Genomic DNA, 22,943 nt, shown 5'->3' on the forward strand with positions numbered 1-22,943 from the left:
GGATAACAAGGACCCCGGACACAGTTATGATGCCCAGTGAAATAGCCATGAGCGAAGTTGGGGCCCAGCCTTGCAGTGGCCCCCTCTATGTTGAAGCGTAATATCTGTGCTGGAAATGGTCTCAGAAAGGTGAAGGTGAACGACATAAGGTTTAGGACTGTTGGCTGGGGCTGACTTATTGGGACTGTCAGACTTGCCCTAAAGGGCGGAGCCCCTGAACGTACCTCAAGCAAGAACCTTCCCTTCATGGCAAGGCATCCCTCAAACAGATGGGAATTTCAGCAGCTAATAGGACCAACCCTGCCATACAGGTAAGATGGTACCAAACATGGTTCTCCTGGGTACCAGGGGAACACCTATATTTTATATATTACACCCTCAGACATGAGGCAAATGTAACACAAGCTTCCCCATACTTAATGACATACTAATAAAAGCACAGGCCCAATTTCTAGGAGGTTACTGGATACAATATGTCAGCTATCAGTTGTGTAACTGTTCTCTCTGCTTCTCTGTTCTAGATAACGTCCAGATCTGCCATCCTAGCTCTGAAGACATCGAATGTTCCGTTTCCACCAGTAAGTTCCATCTGTGTCCAAGATTCTGAGCCCTTTCCAATACATGGGGCCGATAGCTTATTACATGGCAATGGTGTATATAGACTACAAGAGCATTGGATTCTGTAACTAGGGGTGACCTGGGCAAATGTCACTACATGGTGTGGGTTGTGTACAGCGTGGGCATGCAGATCATTGTCACTGGGCTACACTATAACCTGACATTTCCCAGTTACTTTATCTCTGGCACTGAGGGAGAACTGTACATGGGGCCTTAATTGGCAAGTGGCAATGCTATAGGTAGTAAACTGCAGATAATAGGAAACTGGATTGTGTTGGGCAAGGTACTTAGGTTGGTACAGTGTGTGTACTATATTGTATAGTATGTGTAGTGATCATAGTGCGGTTAGCATTGTCTTTCTAGCTGTATTAGATGCACATTTTGGAATAGATCCCACGAGTCGTAGATAGATAGATAGATAGATAGATAGATAGATAGATAGATAGATAGATAGATAGATAGATAAAGCAATACTATTGAGAAAAGAAGTGGTTCAGTTTTGATTTTTAAACGACATTTTTTTTTAATATATACATGGACCATATTTTACGATAAAACAGTATTTTTCGTGTTTTTCCTCTGCATGAAATGACTTAACTGAAATACAGTATTAGATATATCTATATTGGCAGTCATTTTGGTTCAATGATCAATAATCAAAATAATATAATATACAGCGATAAGAATTATATTTATAATGTCCGTTATTATTTGGTACAGATTCTTCTTCTTCTTCTTCTTCTTCTTCTTCTTCTTCTTCTTCTTCTTCTTCTTCTTCTTCTTCTTCTTTTTCTCATCATTATTATTATTATTATTATTATTATTATTATTATTATTATTATTATCATTAATAATAATAATAATAAAAATAATAGTAATAATAATAATTAGAATAACAACAGTACATGGCATTTTATAATCTGTACATTTTAAAGCGCAGGCGTTTAAATAAATCCAATTGCAACCCAGTTTTATAGCAACCGTTTATATTTGCTGTTTCATTTTGTGTCGCGTTATTTATTATGCGTTCGATTCATTTATTATTGGTCGTTGTATAAATTCATAATGTTTATATATATTTTTTTCTTTGATTTTCTTCCTGCCAGTTTGGTTGGAGCTTGTTTTTCGGAGCTGCCAGAAGATGGCGATCTGTACCAGGTAAATTTCCGATCAGTTTTCTACTCTCTCTGCTGGTTCATCCTAAGGTTGAAATGAAAATGACAATTGATGAGCAATTTTTAATGTCTATTTTTTAATGTTGGCAAGATATCTACGTGAGAGATCAGCACTGAGCTGCGATTATCCCTTTTTTTCGTAGCTTTCCTTCATACTCTCATTTCAGATCACAATTAGGGAAAAATACACATTTCACAAAAAAAAAAAAAAAAAAACACATTTTAAAAGCACTTACGGCAATGGCCCAGATGTAAGCAAAATATACTATTACATTTAACATTAAGGAATCCAGCACACTACAGGGCAATTTTCTAATAAATCTTAGAAAAAATAATAATATTAGATTAATTGATATTCAGTATAAGGCGGCAGTAGACGGTATGCATACAATATAAAATAATTATACAATTTAATTTTTTAATAATATATTTCAGTTATTATAGTACATAATGCACGAACAATATCATAATTCACCAATACTGGCGATACTGCAGTATTATTTGACTATTGTTGATTTATCTGCTTATTATATTTATGAGTTAGTTAGTTAGTTTGTTAGTTAGTTAGTTAGTTAATTGTTCAAATATACAATTATACAGTATCGTCAACCGCAACACAATTATGAAGTGGATTTAAGGTTTAACGTGTTAAAATCGTATTACTATTGTGTTGTGTGCGTCTATTATGCAAAGTATTGTAAATAAGATCCGTTGGAAATAGTTTGTCTTTGGCCTCTGTTAAAGAACCCTCTGTAATATATACAATAAATATTGTTTAAGGGCAGAAAGCATAGCATTCCCCCCTTGGGCAATGCATTGGGAGACAATAGCAGGAATTACTGAGGGAAATACCAGTGTCGTTTTCACAGTAGATGCGAGATCTTATTTATGGCACATAAATCTTCACCAGTGACCTGATCAGCCATTCATCAGTATATACTAGATACTAGATACTATTACACTAAATAAGAAGACACCTTTGTACACCATTATTCCAGCACAGTAGTCAGAAGAGACACACAAAGCCAATTCCTGTCGCTCTTTCTAATATCTGCCCCCATACAACACACCTATACAATCACACCTGACTATTTGCATGCGTTTTGGAGAGATCCAGCACTGCGGTTGCACTTAAGATCATTATTTGTAATTAAATCTAGAAAGTTCTGATTACAGTTCGAAGAGTGAAGTCGATTGATTGTCATCAATAAAACCAGTGTTTGCAATTCGTATCGATCTGTGTATTTCTGGTGCCAAACATCTGAGACCTGCTTCCATATTTGGCTGTCTGTTGTGCTTAATGTAAACTCATGACTCTGGTCAGTTCTGAGAAAACCTCACTGGATTATCGCAATCCAATGAGGGCAGTTAATTACTTATACATGACTGTTTCCTGGGCAATTAAGGTTTATTCAGAAACCTCCCGTGGAACACTAGACACTGTGATGTGTGTGGTGCATATTTCTATCTGACACACACACACACACACACACACACACACACACACATGTCAGTGTATATATATATATTTATACATACACACACACACACACACGTATACACACAAAAAAAATAATGTTGAAGATGAGATTGACAGCAATATACCTGTAATATAGCTATTAAACACGCTTACAGTACGCTTAGACCTAGCTACCATGAAATGAAATTACGCGTCATTATGTTTTGATGTTTGGCTCCTGTGTGTATACAAACTAGACTCACACAAGTACACAAATACTCCTATAGATATAACGATATAGATATTGTAAAACACCTATGGTTTTTTTTATGCCAACATTTTATAACGAACATAAATATGATATTTTGTGCAGTTCCCATTCCAATATAATGACTTTTCAGCAACATGAAAATCTTTACAATAGTCAAAACTATTTTTGTTCAGTTTTTGCAATTTTGATTTCAATAGTTTTTATTGCATTTTTAGTTTCTTGCATGCATTGTCCATTTTATATTGTTTAAACATTTTTTAAAATATTTTTTTCTACTTACTGAAATCAATTATTTTGCTTCCCATGATGTTTTTTGAAAACAAATTCACATTAGTTTTAAAGGTGTGATGTTTTTTTTCTTGTAAGTACATATTTTTTTTTTTTTTTTTTTTTTTTTTTTTTTTTTTTTTTGTAACAAATAGAGATATATAATAGATATGAAAGTGGTATTCTCCATATATGAATATACGGATTTTCATAGTACTAAATTACAATTTCCACAGTTATACATTGACCATCTGAGTTTATATTATTCCTTCTTACTTATAAGTGATATTCAAACAAGGGGAAGTACTTTGTTATTGTATTGGAGTAGTCAGTGATGAGTTTTAGATAATTATATAGAGTTAATTACCTGACGGAGTATACTGTATATAATGCTGTTTATTTGCTGAATAATTCCTGTTGCAGTTCTATTCTCAGGAGCAATGATGCATTTTTTTTCTCTTGAGCCCACGGGTGTTGTTATAGCATAAATTCACCATGGGGACAAAAAAAAATCAGAAGATGTTCTTTTATAGAGAATATTACTATACTGTGCTCCCTTATTACATCAATTAAACCCTGATGGGTTGTTTTGCTCTTTTAACAAGTGTGTATTATTGCAAATTGTATATATATATATATATATATATATATATATATATATATATATATATATATATATATATATATATATATATATATATATATATATATATTACATAACTGGGGGTCTAGGAACTCTGTTCATTAGATTTTTATGTGTATACCATCTACGTACTTTACCACAAATAAGAACTTACGTCTGTGTTCGGCCGTGGAAAATATATTATTTATTATTATTTTTTTATTATTATTATTATTAATAATAATAATAATAATAATAATAATAATAATAACAACAGATACGATCCTCACATAAACATGTGTTATGTGTGTTAGTGAACTTTATTTGTATAAACTACAAACACAGGCCTTAAAGGTCGCTATGTAAATAATGGACATCACCACCATAAGAACAATATATACATATATATATATATATATATATATATATATATATATATATATATATGTGTGTGTGTGTGTGTATACACATTTTTTTTTAAATGGCATGGTGAAGCGGTGATCAGATGTTGAGATGTGAGAGAATACTGACATAGTAATCTCCTTATTTCTAGCTCCCCCCCCCCCCCCATCCCCATCTACTCTCACCACCTCATCTGCTTTATTGTACATTTAGCCGTAGATATTGTCTGCTGTGTCACCTGCATATCCCTTCTACTTAGTAATAATTATTAGCAAAGATTATAGTGTTGCTCCCGATATATTTTGATGTATCGTGGGCGATGTTCAATAATAACTATTAAAGGGCCTCTTCAGCAGCAATGCGTTTGCGGTTTCACGCACTTAGCGAACATTCACGCAATTCCTCCCCTTCCCTGCATATTGTATATACAGTATTATTGTGCAGTATATACTGTATGTGGATATGTATGTGGATATACTGCATGTGGATAGGTCAGAGACAAGACTGTGAATACAGCACGTTACTGTGTCTCCATCCTTCCCACTGTGTGTGATATGAAATGACTAAACAGGGACTTTGGTAACAAAACCCTCTGGTAGAACCCCCATGTGCTGTATGTACGCAAGTAGCCTCTGGTAGAACCCCCATGTGCTGTATGTACGCAAGTACCCTCTCGTAGAACCCCCATGTGCTGTATGTACACAAGTACCTTCTGGTAGAACCCCCATGTGCTGTATGTACGCAAGTGCCCTCTGGTAGAGCCCCATGTGCTGTATGTACACAAGTACCCTCTGGTAGAACCCCCATGTACTGTATGTACGCAAGTAGCCTCTGGTAGAACCCCCATGTGCTGTATGTACGCAAGTGCCCTCTGGTAGAACCCCCATGTGCTGTATGTACGCAAGTGCCCTCTGGTAGAACCCCCATGTGCTGTATGTACGCAAGTGCCCTCTGGTAGAACCCCCATGTGCTGTATGTACGCAAGTGCCCTCTGGTAGAACCCCCATGAGCTGTATGTACACAAGTGCCCTCTGGTAGAACCCCCATGTGCTGTATGTACACAAGTGCCCTCTGGTAGAACCCCCATGAGCTGTATGTACACAAGTGCCCTCTGGTAGAACCCCCATGTGCTGTATGTACACAAGTGCCCTCTGGTAGAACCCCCATGAGCTGTATGTACACAAGTACCCTCTGGTAGAACCCCCATGTGCTGTATGTACACAAGTGCCCTCTGGTAGAACCCCCATGAGCTGTATGTACACAAGTAGCCTCTGGTACCACAATGTGCTGTATTTACACAAGTGCACCCCGTTATTTTACTGTAAAGTAGTGAGGTTCCCATATAACTAGAATCTATGGTGAGACATAAAGTACAGATCACAGTATACAGAATGATAGGTGCTATTTACTAAGCCTTGGAGAGCGATCAGGTGGACGAAGATAAATGACCAGCCAATCAGCTACTAACTGCCATGACATAGGCTGAATTTGAAAAATGATCGGTTGGAACTTTATCTCTCTCTCTAAAAGTTTAACAAATAGACGTCTAAATTCTTAGGTAAAAGAGGGTATCTGGTTTTGTTATGGTTTCAAGTTGACTTTGATGTTTAAACGTATAATCGATTACATCATTTGGCATATCGATTTATACAGATTGATTTACCTGGAGTACAGTATTGCTGATATAATTATTGGGCCTGAGTGTCGCTTCTTCATATATCCCAGTTACCATCAAGCTGGAAAAGGACCAAATAGTGGTGTTATAACCATTGCTGGAGACGCAGTTGCGGGGTTGTAATGTTTATTGTGATTAGATAGATAGATAGATAGATAGATAGATAGATAGATAGATAGATAGATAGATAGAAGGAAGGAAGGATGGATAGAGAGAGAGAGAGAGAATGAATGATAGATAGATAGATAGATAGATAGATAGATAGATAGATAGATAGATAGATAGATAGTACTTACCTCTGTTGCACTTGACGAAAAATGAACCGATATATTCTTCCAGTTATGGCTGATTATCCATCCGATTTCTCTCATTGTCACTGTAATACAGGACAGTAATACAGGACAGTAATACAGTACAGTAATACAGGACAATAATACAGCACAGTAATACAGGACAGTAATACAGGACATTAATTTAGTACAGTAATACAGGACAGTAATACAGGACATTAATTTAGTACAGTAATACAGGACAGTAATACAGGACATTAATTTAGTACAGTAATACAGGACAGTAATACAGTACAGTACTACAGGACAGTAATACAGTACAGTAATACAGGACAGTAATACAGTACAGTAATACAGGACCGTAATACAGTACAGTAATACAGGACAGTAATACAGGACAGTAATACAGTACAGTAATACAGGACCGTAATACAGTACAGTAATACAGGACTGTATTCCGTATGCAGTCATGTTGTTAGGAATATTTACATTGTTGCATATGTTACACTGACTTGACACTGTGTAGTAACAATTTGCAATGCAATATGAACTTCACCTATGTATGTTACTTTCAAATATTGTGACAAATATGTGCGTGTGTTTGTGTGTAATGTATGTGTAATTTACTTTAATCGACACACCCACCTGGTGTAAAGAGTGTAGGTACTGTAATTCAGTCTACAACCACACTTTGTGAAGTGTAATATAATAGCTACAATTTTGTGTCATATCCGTTTTAGCAATCTGTAGATTTACTACCGATGCGTTGTAATGTCAGCACAATGTTGTAATGTCGGCACAATGTTGTAATGTCAGCACAATGTTGTAATGTCAGCACAATGTTGTAATGTCGGCACAATGTTGTAATGTCGGCAAAATGTTGTAATGTCGACACAGTGTTGTAATGTCAGCACAATGTTGTAATGTCGGCACAATGTTGTAATGTCAGCACAATGTTGTAATGTCGGCACAATGTTATAATGTCACCACAATGTTGTAATGTCGGCACAATGTTGTAATGTCGGCACAGTGTTGTAATGTCGGCACAATGTTATAATGTCACCACAATGCTGTAATGTCACCGCAAAAGGGAATTCACTAACTTTCCTCTTACAGTTGTTGATACCGTCACGTTTCGTGGTATTGTGTGTCTTTCTCCCCACTGAAGTCCTTTAAAATCCACTAAATATTACTTTAACAGCCACAAATGTTAAATATTCATTACACACATACGGTATTGACTAGACAACAGTCTATTGATTTCTATGGGTTCTGGTTAGCTTCATAAACCTTTATATTTTCATATATTTCCACCAGGATTTCAATTACTGTCTGCAAAATACAGAAACATCTAATTTTTCTCAACTAAACCTCGCTCCACCGATCTCTACTACACCAATATTTATATGAATACATAGGCGATCTACAGCAGAGCACACGCGATATAAATATAGTGTAAATAACCAGATAACCTTATGTTCTAAAAGCAGGACACTAATCATTTATATGGGCATGGAATAAAATGGGAACCTTATTATTAAGTCTAATACTTTTTGCACCCAAACCAACAGTATTTCCTTCATCCCAGTCTGAACACACGCAGACAATACCCAGCCACTGACTTAGCAGCAGACATTACAGTAGTTTAAGAAGTGAAATCGCCCTTCACAAAATGAAATAACTCTGTTATTTGCTGTTTAAATATAATAGTGTTTTATGCAGTGGTAACATAACAATCGCATCAGATGCAGCTATAGGTGATCCTAAAGTATTTGCTAAACAAAGGAATATGACCACAGCAGTCCTCCTATTTCTTCTTGTACTGACACTTATCATCCAGATCCCTCTCTTGTGTTATCACAGTGTAACAACTATGTGTACTGAGTCACATTACATGTATCCAGGCAGGGCATGGCCCTGCTTCCATAGTACTTAGATTTTCCTATAGACAGCAGAGGTGGGGACTCGAGTTGCTGCATTCTGGGGGTAGAAAAAAATGGGCATTTAGAAGTTACCTAAATTAGCAAATCATACCTAAAAGAACCACCCTCGCAACAAGGATCATTGCAACTCAGTCTCCTGTAATGACATATTACATGGGAACAATATCATATATGCTAGTGCCAAGACAATAGGGGATAAGGATAAATCTAGATTTATAACTAAAATGGAACAGAAAACAATGCATTCACTTTCCCACCCACCCCCTCCTCCTGCCCCCTCCTGCCCCCATCCATATCCCCCCCCCCCCTCCCTCCCTAGTGCCTCCAACCATCCTGATAGGCAGATCTCTATCCAGGCTGCAGTTTGATCTGATTACAATTATTTATTCAAGTGATACAACCAAATATTAATGATAGTGTTTAACTATGGCTCCTGCTAGTATTCTATACAACTGCACTTGGTGTTAAAAATAAAAACAATAAGGCACAATCCAGTCTGATGACAGATTTATAGAAACACACAATTTGTAATTAAACAATCAGAATAAATAAAATATTCCACATAAAATCCTATAACAACATTTCTCATATCATCTACTTGGGTCTGGGGACTAAAAAGAAAATTAATTATAATTTGCCAAATAGCCAACCCAGGTTTTCAAATTGATTATCTCATCCCTGTATGCCCCATTTCTACCAGTTTTTTAAATTATATTTCCAATAGCTTTGTATAGCATACATATACAATTTAATAATTTAATGTCTAATGTCATTTTTTGTAACTTCTTTAATCTTCTACAATAAATAACAAAAACATAAAAAAAAAATATTCATAAAAGCTATCTACAGTTATTGCTAATCCATCAAACCTATTGGGATACATCAATGTGCTATTTGCAATTTAAAAAAAAAAATACAGTGCTCTCAAACGGATACAATTTTTTAACACACAACACAGGATTTATTAATTTGCAATCAGTGTAAGCTCGCATATCCTTATATTCACATGTGGAGAATACCACTTTCATATCTATCATCTATCTTTATTTGTTACAAATGTTTGTTTATTTTGTACACTTATTGTGTCATATTCATCGTAAAAAGAAATAAAAATTATATCTAAAAAAAAAGATCGCATATGATTTGTGGTGGTTTTAAGACACAAACTGAATTCAGTTTACAATAATTGCATGCAATTCGTAACAAACCACTAGCTTACACAATAAACATCATGCATGTCTTGTGTGGTTTTCTGTGGACTTTTACAGACCAGAGCTTGATACATCTCACTGTTTGTATAGTCCCCCTTAAGTAAAACAGGCATTGCGTTCTTTCTTTTGTAGAACTGCATTTTTGAAAACCACAAAAACATGAACTTTAAATTGCAGCTTCAACACACACACACACACACACACACGCAAAAACGCACACACGCACATATATATTATTTACCACAAGATATAGGGCGCTATAGACATCTAGTAACTACCTCCGATTCTATTAATGAGGGAAGCCGGGTATAATAGTAAGAGGTGACCATAATGAAGTTATGTTGACACCAATTTATAATAAATTGGTGTCAACATAACTTCATTTTAATAAAACTATAAAATGTAAATTCTCGCGAGCAGGGCCCTCTCCCTTCGTGCCCTTTATCTTCCTTTACTTATACTATCATCTACTCCATACTCCATTCAGTGGCACCTAAACCTTGATTTCAACCACCCTGCTGCCAACTTGAGCGCTATTATCACTGATGCGGAAATGTTTATTAACCATGTACTTTACTAGTCATTGGTTCTTGTGTGCTCATGTGTTTATGTACTTTGTTAGACACCACAGAACCCTTGTGGCACCATAAAAATAAAGGGTAACAATAATTATAATAATAATAATAATAATAATAGTAATGACACATTATTTCCCCAGCCATCTCCTTCAGTTGCTATCCAATGGGAATGCAGTTTGAGAAACTACTGTGCAGAAAATACATCATTTAAACCATTCCCAAAATATTTCTAAATATTGTTACAGATGATTATTTTTTGCCTCTATGTGTGCAGTAGGTCACTCGGTACTCAGAAAAAAAAAAGATTCTGGCCCTCATTTCAATTTACAAATTGATTCAAGATTTAAAGCGGTTTCTATACTCCGACAAGTCTTCAGATACTGATTTTAAAATTATTTCTAAATTTGTTTCAATTAGTTTGTCCTGTTTGCAGAACTTGATATAAAAATTTGACTGTCAACTTTGCCTATGTTGACCTTTTGGCAGTGTCGTACTAAGGTATGTCGACCCAGAAATTGTCTTTCCGCTGACTACCTACCCTGTAGAGCAGGGAATGGGGAACCTTCGGCCCTCCAGCTGTTGTGGAACTACACATCCCAGCATGCCTTGGTACAGTTTTGCTATGTAGCCATGCTGCAACTGTTGAAGGGCATGCTGGGATGTGTAGTTCAACAACAGCTGGAGGCCCGAAGGTTCCCCATCCCGGCTGTAGAGAATAAAGAAATGCTCAATGATGTTCAGTACAAAATGTGTATCAAGAAAACTTACGTAGATACATTTTCAATGATTCATTATTCGTAAATAGGCAAATATTACATTTATCCGCAATTGGTGCGTATACTTGGGGTTATTCTAATTGAAACCCCCCCCCCCGCGCGTGCACGTTCCGACTGTGCACGCAAACAGGTTTTATGTGCAGCTGCTGTGTGCAAGTGTCCGCAGCGCTTGCGTACAAAAACCGGTGCGGGTTGTGGGCCAGGAAATTTGCCAATGGTTTCATGAAAACAATGGCCGTCCCTATAGTAATTCCCCGTTGACGCGGGTGCAGGGGGCGAGCAGCTGACATCAATGTGCAAATCTACATTTCATCATAGTCCGGCAAATGATTCCAGACGTACTAAAAAAAAAAAAAAACTTTGTCACTTGTGTCCAACATTTACTGTAAATTCACAAACAACAAAAAAAAATATGTTCGTAATTCAACTGAGCGTCAGTCTTTGAAAAATACATATCTGTGATTTGGTGTCTATGACGTCTCCTGTCGCTATAGGCAAATTTAATTCCACCCCTCTTAGTGTATACGCAGCGCCACTTAATAAGTCTGAACAGGTTTGCGCTGTCATGGTTGAAGTTCTGCTACAGTCAGGCAATATACTCACTGCACAACAGGCCAAGCAAATCAAGCGTGAGAAAAGGAAGGAAAATACAGCAATACACCAGCGCGGAATCTGTGTGCAGCTGGAGTAAATATTACTAGTACTGTGACAGGGAGCGAGGGGCAGTCGCCTTGTAACCTGTAGAGAGAGGCTTGTAGGCAGGATATGATCAGACCAAGGCCCAGAATCTCTTCTTGTCCTGAATGCTCTTGTTACCAAGAGCTCAGCTCACAGGGGCTAAGCCTGATCTTTGTGAATGAAGCAGAAAACACTCGACAGCTCGTGAATAATCATTTTAATGAGTGTGCAAAGCGTGCGACGGGGTGTTCGGATCTGTCGGGTTAAACAAACAACTTGTACCCAGAGCAAATCCTATTGTTAAAGTGCAAAGTAGTGTCAGTTCAATTTCCCGGCTCTTCCTAAAACCCACAGATCAAACGCAGGGGTGTCTAGTGTTCTCCCATTAAGAAAAAATAACAATATTTTACAAATTTGAGTTTGATCTGCTTTCAAGGTTCAGGATTATTCCCCCCTTAATCCTCTCCTTAACCCTCATTGCTCCCTTTTGCCCCCTCTTAACCTCTTTATGCCTCCCTTGCTCTTTCCTACCCCTCAGTCTGCCTACTATTACCTCCTCTTTCTGCACTTTCCTTAGTGTCCATCCATCTGTGGAATTTGACATTTCCCCCTCTCTGCTTGATTTCCATGAGAAAACAGCTACTAAATACTGTTTGTTCTCCTACATTTACCCTGTAGTGATATCTGCGTACCTTATAGTCATTTCTGAGTGGTGTACTTGTCCGATGGACACTAATACCGCTTTCACTCTGCCAAAACGTTTTAAAAACCAGTATTTTTAAACGGTATTTAAAACGGGTCTGAGCCTTCACATTGCAGTAGATTACCGTTTGCAGTAGATACCGTTTAAATACCGTTTAAGTACCATTCACATCAGTCAACCCGTTTAATCCCCTGAACACTTTTCAAGGCAGAACGCAGGGGCCAGCCTATCACAGGTCTGTAATCTGTTGTTTTTACTAAATACCGTTTCAGAGCCATTCTCACTGCATAAAAACCGGCTCTGAAACGTGTAGGACTCTGCTTGGTAAACGTTTGGAAATACCGGTTATCTGTAACCGGTAAATGAACTTTGGCGCTTTCCCACTGCAGCCTTAAACGTTTTGAAATGTGAAAGTAACGTCAATATACCGTTTAACAAGTGCGGTGTGAAAGGGGTATAAGGTTTACATTTACTAAGATGTGAGTTCTTTTTCACATGGGATGTTGCAGCCAATCAGAATCTGCCTATTTTTTATTTAGCATCATCCAGAAAATAATAGATGGCATCTGATAGCCCATAGCAACAGCCAATCTCCAATAGAACTCCCATCTTATTAAATTTACTAAGATGAGAATTCTATTGAAGATGGGATGTTGCCCGTAGCAACCAAATTTTACTTATTATATAGCACCTTCCAGGAGATAATAGATATCATCTGATTGGTTGCTATGCGCAACACCCCATCTGCAATGGAACTCTCATCCTAAAAAATTCACCCCCAAAGCTTCACCCTCTTACTTTTTTTATGTTCATTTGGGTAACATATTATGCATGCCGCCCAACTTTCTATGATGCTGAAGAGGGACAACATTTGAAGGCGTGATCTTGCGGTGAGGGGGCGTGGCCTTCAAATTGCATCACTCGCGCGAGGCCACGCCTCATTTTGCAGCTGCTGCCCCATGTTGGTGTGAATAAAATATATCAAAGCTCTACCAGCACATATAGATCCCCTCCTGGATAAATTACAACTTTTACATTTTTACACTTTAAAAATTCCCAGGACATTTAAAGCCTTCTAAAGGAGACAAGCAGAGACGTTGCCCTTAGCAACCAATCAGCTCTGGAATGTATCGAGTGCATTTTATAAAATAAAAGATTTTTGCATCATTAGAATATTGATATGTGCCCCGAAAAGTCTCCAAACTTGACAGATTAATTATTATTGCATTATTTAATGTGTGCATATTAATTAACAGGACCGGATTAGGGGCATCATGGGCCTGGAGCTTAAAACGTTCCAGGGTCTATTATGAGAAGTGGAGGAGGTGAGGGATGTAGAACCCATATATTATACGCCCCACTATCTCCCTAACTATATAAAAGTACAAAAATGACATAAATGTGTAAAACATAAATGCATTTTTAACACTTAAGCTGTATGTCCAACATGTGGCCTTGTAGAATCTGACTGGTGATCATCATGCTGTCACAGTGACGGGCCTATTTATGTGTGGGCCTGGAGTTGCAGCTCCATTGTTAATCTGTCCCTGCGTAATAATGTTCCTCCACATTGAAATGTGCCTATATATAGCTCCAAAGGTGTCCAACTGGGCAAGGACTGAGATCATATTATTGCCCGCTCCACAGTTTTTGTGGAAATAAAAAATAACCAGCAACATTACTATTATTATTATTATTATTACTATTATTATTATTATTACTATTATTATTATTATTATTATTATTATTATTATTGTTACTATTATTATTATTAAGGTACCCATAGACGGTCCGTTCCCGGACCGTCCGTTTTGTACTATGCGATGCGCGCTCCCGCGCATCACATAGGCCCTTATTCTGGTTGGTGCGGTCAGAGCCGCACACGGGGCTCCGACCGCACAAACCAAGGGCCGCCCACCGGACGGATCGCCACGGCCGTCCGTACACGGACGGCTGGCGATCCGCACAAAAATGGTGGAGGCTACGCCTCCACCATGGTGGGAGCTGCCCCCTGCCTTCGATGGTCGACGACCATCGAAGGCAGGCCCGCACGCCGCGGCAGCTCCCGCAAGCTCAGACCACACGGACAATCGTCCGTGTGGGAGCTTGTAAGGGGGCTGAAAGCTGACATCCGGCGACGTCAGCTTTCCGCCCCCATGTCATGGTAATGAGGGCGTCATGCCCTCATTACCATGCATACGCCCCGCGTTTTCATGGGAACGCCCATGAAACGCGGGGCGTACACATAGGGAAATGAGGGGCTGAAGCCCCTCACGCCCCTATACGCCCCCTTTGCGGCGGACGAAATCCGTCTGCGGCGAAGGGGGCTGCACATGCGCAGAATGACCTCTGCGCATGTGCAGACCACAAACATCGGCGGTACGGCCGCACGCGGGCCGTACCGTGCCGATCAGAATAAGGGCCATAGTACGGTACAAAAAGTATGTGCTGCACATACTTTTTGTACTAGCTAAACTTCGCATCGGATCGCATTGCATGCACACCGCATGCACTAGGCATGCGATCCGATGCGAAGCGTGCTAATTAAGACCCAAACGGATCCGTTTCACGGACCGTGTATGGGCCCCTTTAGACTGGCTCAATGTCTATCTTACTGCAAACAGTACACATTCTCTAATCCCTGCATGACCAGATTGTGTTATACACCAGTATTGTTATACTTCACTTCTGTATTGATCCTTTGTAAATGGTTCCATTGCCTCAGAATGCATTTTATACTAGTAGTAGTTTGTTTATTTATAAGGCGCCACAAAGTGTCCGCAGCACCGTACATGGCAAACAAAAAAACAAATTACAAGGTAACGTACAGGGTGTGTTGATAAAATACAGCATAAATAGGGTATACTGTAGCTGGTAGAACTAAAATCAGCATCAGGTAGGTGTCGAAATTGTCGACAGGGCCGGTGCAAGGCACCAGAGCGCCCCAGGCAAGTCGGGGTGGGGGCGCCCCGGTGTCTGCCGCCTGGGTACCTGTCCTGCGGTGCTGAAAAGCTGGACGCGGAGGCGGCAGCGGGGGGACTCTGCAGTCAATAAGAAATAACGAGCGCTATCCGCCGGGCTATGCGGAAGCGCTTCTGTTTTGGGAACACTGGCCGCACGGCGCACGCTGATTGGCTGAATCTCATCCAATCAGCGTGCGGCCAGTGTTTCCAAAACAGAAGCACTTCTGCATAGCCCGGCGGATAGCGATCGTTATTTCTTATTGACTGCAGGGACCCCCCGCTGACGCCGCCGCCAGCTTTTACGCACATATACGTCGCAGGACAGGTACCCAGGCGGCAAGGGGGGGCAAAATACCGCCCTCCAGTGGCCGGCGCCCTAGGCAAATGCCTAGATTTGCCTAGTGGTGGCGCCGGCCCTGATTGTCGAGGAGACTGAAGATGAAGTAGAGGAAGGGAAGAACAGGGCAGGAGCACTGGTGAGGTAAAGAGGTAGGGTGAGTACATGAGGAAGGAGGGCCCTACTCATAAGAGTTAACAGACTAAAAGGAGGTGGGTGGACAATCGAAAAACCATAGGATAAGTAGGAACGGATGGGAATGGGTGGAGGGGTAGGGTAGGCAGGATAGGAGGAGCGAAAGAGGTTAGGAGGAGGAGGGATAGGCTAGTTGGAAGAAGTGGGTTTTGTATCCTTTATCCAAATTATTCCGAAAACCATAGTCTCCCAATGTACTTTTATTTTTCATTTTTTTGCTAAAAACTTACTGGGTACATCTGTAACTGGCACTACTGGGGAAATAACATGTAACTGGCACTAAATATGTGCAAGAAAATGATTGCTTGACATTCACATTCAGTATATGAGATAGGACACAAACTTTGTATCATGTTTTGAAACATTGTTTTATGCACAAGTAAAATATATGTTTGTGTATTTCATGTGTTTGATGTGTATACAGGGCCGGCGCCACCACTAGGCAAATCTAGGCAGCACAGGGGTTGCAGATGTGGGGTGATGGGTTTAACCAAAAAAAAATAGCCCTGTCTGTGTGTAGTTTGTATGTTCTGTGGTTGTGTGGGGCTCATCCCACATGAAGTGATATGAAGGACGGATTACTCTCTGTAAAGCACTGCATGCTATACATGTGTTACATAATGTCCTGTCCAAAAATAAGTAAATGGTTAACTTCAATGCTTATAATTAATATTGTCATTTTGGATGTGGAATATGGTAAAATAATGTCATGATTTTAGGGTTGCCCACACCCAGGGCCACCCTAACATATAGGATTCTCAGTGCATTACTTTAGTCAGGACCAACAATTATATTAAGATGGCCCTACCCCATCTTCGGATCTTGCCAATATAATAAATCCCCAAAGTTTTTTTTTATATTGGATGCTTTTGTTAGAAAAAACTGGAGATTTCTTACCAAATCTCTCACTTTCTGAATCTCTCATCCTATTATATTTCACCAATAGATCTTTCCCATTACTGACAGAATAGGTTTTACAATTGTTCCCATCAGTGTGTGCATTTCACCAGGGACATATTTGCTACTCCTTAAGGGGTGTACACATGGTGTGATTAGATTTTGACTATGCCAATTTTGACTATGGTCATGGCTGATTTTGACTATGGCCATGGCTGATTTTGACTATGGCCATGGCTGATTTTGACTATGGCCATGGCTGATTTTGACTATGGCTATGGGCAATTCGGTACATAGTCAAAATTGCCTTACATGCACTCTATTTTGCTGGCCGGTAGTGATGCTGTGGTGCTGCGCATCACTATTGGTTGTTGGGTAAACATGGTGCGATTTTGGCTAACTAGCTAGACAATTTTTGACTATATATAATTGTATGCCAAATTGCATGGCTTTAGGTTACCAAAAAAAAGGGGGGGGTGGGAGTAATTATCTGCTTATTCGTATAATGGAAAACAGGCTAATATAAGGGAGACAATATATTTCGAATTATTCACAGCCTTGCTGTCACTAATCTTTGCAATCCCAGAAATGCGTGTATATCATAGGTGACATAAGGTTGGAAGGGGACTGTGTAATCGCATCTTCACCGTAGCGATGCAAGGTCACTTGTACTAGGCAATGCTAGCTGCCAGACTGATGTCCCAATTAAGTAGAGGTTTATAGTGACAGACCTCCTGGAATCCTGAGTGGGGAACTAAATATATTACTGTTATCTTTTGGTAAACACATCCAAGTCCAGCCAGAGGGTGACATCAGCAGGTATCTTCTTACTATTGGAACAGAGAATGCTTAGCTATACGTAATTGGTTATGGTGGCATGCTTTCTTCAAATGTATTTTATATCATGCTCAAAGATATGCCTATAACCATGTTATAACCACGGTATTGGTGGCAGGTAACCATGTTCTAACCATGTTATTGGTGGCAGGTAACCATTTTGTAACCATGTTATTGGTGGCAGGTAACCATGTTACAACCATGGTATTGGTGGCAGGTAACCATTTTGTAACCATGTTATTGGTGGCAGGTAACCATGTTATAACCATGTTATTGGTGACAGGTAACCATGTTATAACCATGTTATTGGTGAAGGGTAACCACAGTATTGGTGGCAGGTAACCATGTTATAACCATGGTATTGGTGGCAGGTAACCATGGTATTGGTGGCAGGTAACCATGTTATAACCATGTTATTGGTGGCAGGAAACTATGTTATAACTATGTTATTGGTGGCAGGTAACCATGTTATAACCATGTCATTGGTGGCAGGTAACCATGTTATAAACATGTTATTAGTTGCAAGTAACCATGTTATAACCATGTGATCGGTGGCAGGTAACCATGTTGTACCCATGTGATTGGTGGCAGGTAACATGTTGTAACCATGTGATTGGTGGCAGGTAACCATGTTATAACCATGTGATTGGTTGCAGGTAACATGTTGTAACCATGTGATTGGTGGCAGGTAACATGCTGTAACCATGTGATTGGTGGCAGGTAACCATGTTGTAACCATGTGATTGGTGGCAGGTAACCATGCTATACCATGAGATTGGTGGCAGGTAGTCATGTTATAATCATGTGATTGGTGGCAGGTAACCATGTTATAACCATGTGATTGGTGGCAGGTAACCATGTTATAAACATGTGATTGGTGGCAGGTAACCATGTTCTAACCATGTTATTAGTGGCAAGTAACCATGTTATAAACATGTGATTGGTGGCAGGTAACCATGCTATACCATGAGATTGGTGGCAGGTAGTCATGTTAAAATCATGTGATTGGTGGCAGGTAACCATGTTATAACCATGTGATTGGTGGCAGGTAACCATGTTATAACCATGTGATTGGTGGCAGGTAACCATGTTCTAACCATGTTATTAGTGGCAAGTAACCATGTTATAACCATGTGATTGGTGGCAGGTAGTCATGTTATAATCATGTGATTGGTGGCAGGTAACCATGTTATAACCATGTTATTGGTGGCAGGTAACTATGTTATAACTATGTTATTGGTGGCAGGTAACCATGTTATAACCATGTGATTGGTGGCAGGTAACCATGTTATAACCATGTGATTGGTGGCAGGTAACCATTTTATAACCATGAGATTGGTGGCAGGTAGTCATGTTATAACCGTGTGATTGGTGGCAGGTAATCATGTTATAACCGTGTGATTGGTGGCAGCTAACCATGTTATAACCATGTGATTGGTGGCAGCTAACCATGTTATAACCATGTGATTGGTGGCAGGTAGTCATGTTATAACCATGTGATTGGTTACAGTTAACCATATTATAACCATGTGATTGGTGGCAGGTAACATGTTATACCCTTGTGATTGGTGGTAGGTAACCATGTTATAACCATGTGATTGGTGGCAGGTAACCATGTTGTAACCATGTGATTGGTGGCAGGTAACCATGTTATAACCATGTGATTGGTGGCAGGTAACCATGTTATAACCATGTGATTGGTACCAGGTAACCATGTTATAACCGTGTGATTGGTGGCAGGTAATCATGTTATAACCATGTGATTGGTAGCAGGTAACCATGTTATAACCGTGTGATTGGTGGCAGGTAATCATGTTATAACCATGTTATAACCATGTGATTAGTGGCAGGTAACCATGTTATAACCATGTGATTGGTAGCAGGTAACCATGTTATAACCGTGTGATTGGTGGCAGGTAATCATGTTATAACCATGTTATAACCATGTGATTAGTGGCAGGTAACCATGTTATAACCATGTGATTGGTAGCAGGTAACCATGTTATAACCGTGTGATTGGTGGCAGGTAATCATGTTATAACCATGTTATAACCATGTGATTGGTGGCAGGTAACCATGTTATAACCATGTGATTGGTGGCAGGTAATCATGGTATTGGTGGCAGGTAACCATGTGATTGGTGACAGGTAATCATGGTATTGGTGGCAGGTAACCATGTGATTGGTGGCAGGTGTCTCATACAAGGTGGTTTTGCAAGATTAAAACTTTCTACTGTTGGAACTTCTAATAATCAATCATCTACACCAGGGATTTACATCAGGAGTGTTTAACATGCGGCCCCAACTGTTGTGGAACTACACACCCCATCATACCCTGCGACAGTTTGGCTATTAGGGAATTTGTAGTTCCACAACAGTTAATCCAGAAATTACTTTTTATTCACTTCTCCTCCGTTACTCTCTTCGGTCCCCTGCAATGGGTCTTATGCTCCCGACACTCTGAGGTCACCACACTAAAGTAAGACGCTACTGATTGATATATTGATATATTGAAGGGTCATTTCTCCCTAATATTCATCTCTGACCTCTCTGCTTCACTCTCTTGACTTTGAAGCACATTATAATACTGGTTTACCTATAGTAATATCTCTTAACACATCAGTGCCTCTCATTTCTCCTGGCGCTGTGTTTATTTGTTGTGGGCCCTTAGGTTTTTTTCTATTCAAGGGGGAGATGTAGTTTGCCTTAGAGAGCAGTAAAGAAACAGAGATAAACTACCAACCAATCAGCTCCTAACTGTTATTTTTCAAACACAGCCTGCAACATGGCAATTAGGATCTGATTAGCTAGTTCTTTATCTGTCTCCACTTTATCACTTTTAGGACATCAAAGCTTAATACATATCCCCATATAACTCTTCCCTCTGTGGACTAAAATGCTTTTGACCTCTATGGACATGACCCTCAAGTGAACCTCTTATTCCATGACCTTTTTCCTTATCATGGGTGTCCAATGACCTTTGCAGTCTCCACGAAGCTGTCCCAATACATTTCAAAAATGGAGTTCATCCTATTCCCTCAATGTCACTACCCCCCACTAGCCTCTATTATGGGTAACAGTGTTACAATCTCCACAGTTCCCCATGACTTATGTCTTATTGAGTTTGAAGAAACTCAGGGAGCCTGAGGTGTGCTCCCACCACCCAGTGCGTGACCTCAATTGTGCATAGGGGGTCGTGCGTTCGAGTGGAGCCTCTCCCAAAGGAGAAGGGCCCCATTACTCCCCTAACCCCTCACAGCCATAAGGCCAAAGAGGGCAAAAAAGGGATCGGTGGGTCCTCTTTGGCGAAGCTTAGAGAGACCCTCTTTCCTCAACCCCTGGAAGGGTTAGGACGGTGGGTCCTCCGCACCCAAAGGTTTGGAGAGACCCGCTGTAGGCTTCCCTCCGCCTTGCGGCTCGGGGTCGCCCTCGAGGGACCGAAGCTCTCGCTTATATCCAACCTCAGTGTTTTACCAGACATCCATTACCTACGGTTCCATGGCAAGTTCTAATAGATACCAGTGGCAGAATACAGCCTTTATCACTGTAAATGTTACCAAAACCGTCCTTCTCTGATGATCTAATGCCATGACAACTGAAATCTTACACTATATGGTGTTCCCTCCCCTATATATCCCTGCTACAATCCATCATACATTTTGCATTGCTATTTCTCTCTAGTTTTTCCACATTTGTTACACAATAGCTCATATTACCTTCAGATTACAGTCCACACTACTCACCCTACCTTTAAAGCCCTCACTAACCCCTCCCCGTCATAAATCTTTGACCTTGTCACAATATACTCTCCCTTTCCATACACACAGAGCGATTTCTGCCCTATAATCTAACTAGGGGGGTTTTGGGAAAGAATTCCCAAAAAACGATATTGCGCTAGTTGTTTGAGCATCCCTGTAGTAATGGGTAGTTACTGCGGAGGTATTTGCTGTGAGGCAAGAAATTACTGGGCGCTTGAAGGGAGGGGGAGGGGAGAGGGTAAGTGAAGGAGTTAATGGACTGAGAATTGAGGGAATAAAGTTTAAGAACAGAAGATTGAATAGTAAGAAAAAATAAACAATAAAAATAAATAAATTAAAAATTAAATAAAAATAAAAATAAAAAACACAATAAAAATAAAAATAATACAAATAAATAAAATAAGATTGTGCGCTTATGTTTACACACTTTTGAGTGGTTATTTTGTAGGAGGCAGCAGTCCAGTATATGTAGCTGACTGTGCTAGTCTAGCCCTAGCATCTAACCTCATAACAGGTGAAGGCAGCGGCGTATCGCCGGTCTGTGTCTTCCGTGTGCGACGGGCGGCTTCCGGTGACGTCACTTTCGTACGGGACTTGCGGCGTGTAGCTGGGGGTGAGCAGTGAGGCACCCCTTGATAGCTGTCCTGCTCCTCTTCCAAACCAATGCGTTTCACATCCAACAGGATGCTTTTTCAAGAAAAATTTCTTGCCTCACAGCAAATACCTCTGCTATAATCTAACTAGATTTGTGTACTTTGTTCAGTTTGGATTGTCAACATTACCGTATGGATAAACCACTGTTCTGTTCTTCGTAACTTCGTTGTCTGCTTTCTCCACTGAAATGTTACTTTAATTAAATTCATTTGTTATCTAGATACATGTTTTTGGGGGACATGCACTTACATTCCCCCTTCGCCGGTTACGGCATTATTAAAAAGCTGATAGGCTGCATTCTCATGAATATTAATGCAATCCAAAAATGATTTCCACCTTGACGGGGTATATAGTACAGTCATAAGGTCAACAAGTATTAGGTCCACACATGAAAGAGGTCAACGTGGCTTTAGGTCAACAAGGTCATTAGGTCAACACAAGAATTAGGTCAACATTGGGAAAGTCGACAGTCAAAATTGGGCATGGGTTTTTCTGGGGTTTCTTGAGCCAACGTGTGCCGACAGGCGGTATTTCATGCCCTACCACCCACTAGGGCGTGGTGTGAATAGAATAGCGTGCCGAGCGTAGCAAAGCATTGTCCCTGTAAAATGGCGAGCACAGCGAGCTATGCAGGG

The 22,943-nt window shown here is 39.8% G+C and overlaps 1 protein-coding gene across 4 annotated transcripts in view; it reads left to right on the forward strand.

Moving 5' to 3' along the window:
• LOC146049902 (uncharacterized) overlaps nucleotides 1-22,943 on the forward strand; it is an 82,250-nt gene that overhangs the window by 215 nt on the left and 59,092 nt on the right. For all 4 annotated transcript variants that reach the window (XR_014466231.1, XR_014466232.1, XR_014466230.1 and 1 more), the window contains exons 1-3: nucleotides 1-311; nucleotides 522-578; nucleotides 1,725-1,776. The exon at nucleotides 1-311 is cut by the window's left edge and continues 215 nt beyond it. Coding sequence is in view for 1 of the 4 variants with exons in the window: in XM_083166581.1 (XP_083022707.1) it covers nucleotides 270-311; nucleotides 522-578; nucleotides 1,725-1,776 (151 nt within the window). In the remaining 3 variants the exon portion in view is untranslated. The remainder of the gene's footprint in view (nucleotides 312-521; nucleotides 579-1,724; nucleotides 1,777-22,943) is intronic.

The sequence above is a fragment of the Crinia signifera genome, chromosome 12 (genome assembly GCF_055691185.1).
Source record: "Crinia signifera chromosome 12, ASM5569118v1, whole genome shotgun sequence".
In the NCBI taxonomy this organism is placed as follows: domain Eukaryota; kingdom Metazoa; phylum Chordata; class Amphibia; order Anura; family Myobatrachidae; genus Crinia; species Crinia signifera.